General features: G+C 41.4%; 1 protein-coding gene across 1 annotated transcript in view; it reads left to right on the top strand.

Moving 5' to 3' along the window:
• arfgef3 (ARFGEF family member 3) overlaps positions 1 to 6,000 on the top strand; it is a 57,512-nt gene that overhangs the window by 42,214 nt on the left and 9,298 nt on the right. Inside the window, 2 exon segments of the mRNA XM_056471375.1 lie at positions 3,781 to 3,912; positions 5,188 to 5,318. Of these exon segments, the coding sequence (XP_056327350.1) occupies positions 3,781 to 3,912; positions 5,188 to 5,318 (263 nt within the window).

Here is a 6,000-nt window from a genome sequence, read left to right as displayed (position 1 = left end):
TATGAGGACTAAAACAACCATATAGCCTCAAACAATCACTGAATGCACTACAGAATAATACGTTTTCACAAACTCAAACTGCATGTATTCTCTCAGTGCTGCTGGATTTTTTTGCAGCGCCACCTGCTGGACACTCTCAGCATGTTAGTCAGGGCTCAAAGGTCATAACCTAAGCGCTAACATATCAGCACAGCTGGATTTTTGCCTCTCGGGTTACACATATTTCATTCCGCATGTAAACACAAACACTCACTGGCCACTTTATTAGGTACACCTGTCCACCTGCTTGTTAACGTAAATTTCAGCCAATCACATGGCAGCAACTCGATGCAGCAACTAGACATGGTCAAGACGATCTGCTGCAGTTCAAAGCGAGCATCAGAATGGAGAAGAAAGGGGATTTAAGTGACTTTGAAAGTGGCATGGTTGTTGGTGCCAAACGGGCTGCTCTGAGCATTTCAGAAACTGCTGAGCTACTTGGATTTTTATGCACAACTATCTCTAGGATTTACAGAGAATGGCCCGACAAAGAGGAAATATCCAGTGAGCGGCAGTTCTGTGTGCGTAAATGCCCTACTGATGCTAGAGGTCAGAGGAGAATGGCCAGACTGGTTCCAGCTGATAGAAAGGCAACAGTAACTCAAATAAGCACTCGAATCTGCATATATTAATGTAGTGTGTTCTCACATTAAATTGCTCTCATAGTCCATGAATGACAAATAATTTGACTTTCACTCAGAAACACCCTTAAAAGAAAACGGCACATAGGAAATGAAGTGGAATAATTCACTACCCTTGAGTGCCCTTGAGAAGAGCTACTCTTTACCCAGTGATTAGTGTTTACAACCGATTTACTTGCATTACATTACAGTAATGGCATTTTTACTTGACTATAATTATTTAAAACTCTTTCCACCACTGCAATTGAGTTATATTTAACAGAACTAACTGCTAACCACTAAACAGACGATCTTATATGAGTATTCATGAAATTGAACGTACTACAGAATGTCCGTAGATGTCCTCTAAAAGTTTCTAAGCTGATGAAAATGAGACGTTCACTAGAAGAACAGTGCGCTTTCTTCTCTGTAGAGCTTTTCAAAAGGAAGCTCCAGCGGCATAGGTTCGAACGTGAATGTGCATTTCCTCGGTGTGATCTGCAAAACATATGCTGCGCAAGCTTTGTTTATGACAATAGACTGAAATGTCATGCTCTGGAAGTTTCCGTCCACATGTGGTGTTTGCCTGATGTTCAGGATGTAATCTGCTTTAGGGATTAGTGTTGTGCCGTTTTTATGGAAAGAGGCACACTGTGCTGCTATCAGGGATGCTGTATGAATGCATATGTTTAAAGATCTTTTTTATTTAACTTTGCAATGCTAGTTTTGTTGTTGATACTAAGTCAATAATGAAGATCACACTAATTTGAATGGATGTTTTATTCCACAGTTGTTGTTCGATTGTAGAAGGACAGTGTTGTGACCTAAAAACCATTGGCGAAGGCAATCTGTTTGTCTGACCATTGGCAGATGTGTAGAGTGTTTTTTTTTATTCTTGTTTGTCATGTGGTGTTACAGATGGCACAAAATTACAGAAGTTTAAGCGGTGAAAATATTCATAGAAAGAGGATGATTGTTTATTTCGCTGTAAACATGGTGAATCTTCTAGGCTACGGTGGCTTTGTGTTTAAAGAGATCTGTTGTTCATATGCAAACATTAGACAGTATTGTCATATACGGTGAACAGAAGCAATAATATCCAGCTGCCGGCCCGCAGAACCACACGTTTCAGGCACACACAACCCAGCACACACAATCTAGTCAAACCATATATGGTAATGACGGATGTTCATATATATACAAAAAAAACAAGGAACTGTATGGCCTAGACATTCAACAAAAAACAGCAGTAGTCTTGACGCCGCTTTAGGCTAGTTTTAACAGCAGATGGCGCTCTCGGTTAGTTTTAACAGTAGACGGTGCTATAGACTAGTTTTAACAGCAGACGGCTCTCTAGGCTAGTTTTTAACAGCAGATGGCGCTGTAGACTAGTTTTAGCAGCAGTCGATGTTCTAGACTAGTTTAAACACCAGACATCGCTCTAGGCTAGTTTTTACAGCAGACGGCGCTCTAGGCTAGTTTTAACGGCAGACGACCCTTAAGGCTAGCTTTAACACCAGACAGTGCTCTAGACTAGCTTTAACAGCAGACGGCGCTCTAGGCTAGTTTTAACAGCAGACGGCGCTCTAGGCTAGTTTTAACAGCAGACGGCGCTCTAGGCTAGTTTTTACAGCAGACGGCGCTCTAGGCTAGTTTTACAGCAGACGCGCTCTAGGCTAGTTTTAACGGCAGACGACCCTTAAGGCTAGCTTAACACCAGACAGTGCTCTAGACTAGCTTTTAACAGCAGATGCCGTTCATGGCCAGTTTTAACAGCAGACGGCGCTCTAGGCAAGTTTTAACAGCAGACGGCGCTCTAGGCTAGTTTTTACAGCAGACGGTGCTCTAGACTAGTTTTAACAGCAGATGGCGTTCGAGGCTAGTTTTAACAGCAGACGGCGCTCTAGGCTAGTTTTAACAGCAGTCGATACTCTAGGCTAGTTTTTACAGCAGACGGCGCTCTAGGCTAGTTTTAACGGCAGACGACCCTTAAGGCTAGCTTTAACACCAGACAGTGCTCTAGACTAGCTTTGACAGCAGATGGCGTTCGAGGCCAGTTTTAACAGCAGACGGCGCTCTAGGCTAGTTTTTACAGCAGACGGCGCTCTAGGCTAGTTTTTACAGCAGACGGCGATCTAGGCTAGTTTTAACGGCAGACGACCCTTAAGGCTAGCTTTAACACCAGACAGTGCTCTAGACTAGCTTTAACAGCAGATGGCGTTCGAGGCCAGGTTTAACAGCAGACGACGCTCTAGGCTAGTTTTTACAGCAGACGGCGCTCTAGGCTAGTTTTAACGGCAGACGACCCTTAAGGCTAGCTTTAACACCAGACAGTGCTCTAGACTAGCTTTGACAGCAGATGGCGTTCGAGGCCAGTTTTAACAGCAGACGGCGCTCTAGGCTAGTTTTTACAGCAGACGGCGCTCTAGGCTAGTTTTACAGCAGACGGTGCTCTAGGCTAGTTTTAACAGCAGACGACCCTTAAGGCTAGCTTTAACACCAGACAGTGCTCTAGACTAGCTTTGACAGCAGATGGCGTTCGAGGCCAGTTTTAACAGCAGACGGCGCTCTAGGCTAGTTTTAACAGCAGACGGCGCTCTAGACTAGTTTTAACAGCAGTCTATGCTCTAGGTTAGTTTTAACGGCAGACGGTGCTCTACGCTAGTTTTAATAGCAGACAACGCTCTAGACTAGCTTTAACACCAGACAGTGCTCAAGGCTAGTTTTAACAGCAGACGGTGCTCTAGGCTAGTTTTAACAGCAGATGGTGCTCTAGGCTAGTTTTAACAGCAGACGGCGTTCGAGGCCAGTTTTAACAGCAGACGGTACACTAGTTTTAACAGCAGATGGCGATCTACGCTAGTTTTTAACAGCAGACGGTACTCTAGGCTAGTTTTAAAGGCAGATGGCACTCTAGGTTAGTTTTAACAGCAGAGGGCGCTCTATGTATACAGCTATCTGTAAAGTATACAGCGCCATCTGAAGAGAGAGTAGTGATGCATCTCAGAGTCAATGCAGAATTGATTTCAGAATTGAAACAATTTCTCTCCTCAGCTCTAGTGAAGAGACTTGTCTACTGTTGTTATAGTTTTCCCAAAATACCTTCTCTGCTCTCTGGCAGAACTTGCTGGCCTGTTTTCGGAGCGGTTCAGACAGTTTCACTGGAGATGCGTGTGAAGTGAAAGTCGCAGCTCCGTCACACTCTCCATCAGCAGAGGCAGAGAACATGAGGATTCGGGCCATGGCTCAACAGGTACAGTACCTGCGCAGACCACAGCATTCATGATCATCTGTCAACACTCATTCATATTAACAAGGGCTACTTTACGGGATTTTCATTGTTTTTCATCTCAAAAAGTCATTATAAAGTCATTTAAAAGCCACCAAATGTTCCTGAGGCATAATATTAAATTATTTACCGATCGTTGGAGTAGCTGAAGTTTTATTAAAGCAGTAATTCAGATAATGTTGAAAGCTGAGGGGGGTATAGGCTCTTATCTTGCCTAAGATTTCACAATTGTAATGAGACTAAAAATCGAAACGTAATAATCTTCTATTGGAAAATATACAGAGCTGAACAGTCAGATTCATATAGTAAAAACTCCATTCATTTATCCACAGAGATATTAATGTTTACCTCATTAATAATGCAGTACAGAAAATGTCACCTGCTTTCAGAAGTTTCCCAAGCGTTTCTTTTCTTTAGCATTTTTATTTAATTTGAATCCAGCTAATACCATGCTGGGCGTCACGGTGGCACAGTCGCCTCACAGCAAGAAGGTCACTGGTTCGAGCCTCGGCTGGGTTAGTTGGCGTTTCTGTGTGGAGTTTGCATGTTTTCCCCGTGTGCGCGTGGGTTTCCTCCGGTTTCCCTCACAAGTCCATAGACATGCGCTATACAGTAGATCAGTGTTTCCCAACCCTGTTCCTGGAGGCACACCAACAGTACATATTTTGGATGTCTCCCTTTTCTGACTCATTAACTTCAGGTGTTGGAGTCTCTTCTGATGTTATAAGATGATTCAGGTGTGTTTGATTAGGGAGAGCTTGAAAATGTTGGTGTGCCTTCAGGAACAGGGTTGGGATACACTGGAGTCGGTGAATAGGGTAGGCTAAATTGTCCGTAGTGTATGTGTGCGAATGGGAGTGTATGGGTGTTTCCCAGAGATGGGTTGCAGCTGGAAGAGCATCCGCTGTCTAAAACATGTACTGGATAAGTTGGCGGTTCATTCCGCTGTGGCAACCTCTGATTAATAAAGGGACTAAGCCGAAAAGAGAATGAATGATAATACCGTGCTGTTACAGTGACTTTGCTATGTTGATACACGCTCTGAAACCTCTGATTCAACACAAATGGTTCGTTAATGTTTCGAAGCTGAAGCAGTGCTTCTAAATGAGACATCACTACAATAATTCACTCCGAATTAGTTGAGCAACTAGTGTAAAAACACCAATGTGCAGCCAATTGGCTTCATGTGTGTGTAATTAGTTGTTTATAATGTCTGTATTTATTTTAATCTTCTTCCAGGTGTTCATGCTGGATACGCAGTGCTCTCCTAAAACTCCCAGCAGTAAGGACGGGTTTGAGCACGCTCAGTCCTGCGTGCTGATCATTGAGCTTCCAGCTGACCAGCACTCCAATGGCCAAGCTCAGAAGAGGTGAGAGATACCACACCATAATGCTTATAACTCTCTGAAACTGACCCTGTTAGGCTTTGATCCTAATTGTGTGGTGTTTTGGTGACTGTCGCTTTAAGTTCAAATTTTTTAAAGAGAGCTACAATGCCTGTGTGTCAGCATAGTGGTATATTCAAAAGAAGATTGTCGTTCTATGATAATGAGGGAGAGATGGCCACTAGTGGGCGGGGCTTTCCCCCTCTGATGACACGTACAAAGGGTACGTATGTATATATATATATATATATATGTATTGTATATATATATATATATGTATATGTATATGTAATATATGTATATAGTATATGTATATAAGTGTATGTATATTATATATATTATTAATATATATATGTATATGTATATGTATAGTATGTATATATGTATATGTATATATGTGTATGTATATATATATATGTATATGTATATATGTATATGTATTATGTATATATGTATGTATTATGTGTATGTATATATGTGTATGTATATATATGTATAGTATATGTATATATGTATATGTATATGTATATATGTATATGTATATGTATATGTATATATGTGTATGTATATATATATATATATATGTATGTATATGTATATATGTGTATGTGTATATATATATATATGTATATGTATATAGTATATGATATATGTATATGTTATATGT

Source organism: Danio aesculapii, chromosome 13 (assembly GCF_903798145.1).
Source record: "Danio aesculapii chromosome 13, fDanAes4.1, whole genome shotgun sequence".
Taxonomy (NCBI): Eukaryota; Metazoa; Chordata; class Actinopteri; order Cypriniformes; family Danionidae; genus Danio; species Danio aesculapii.
The sequence above is the reverse complement of the archived record's forward strand: the minus strand, read 5'-3'. Positions and strand labels throughout refer to the sequence as shown.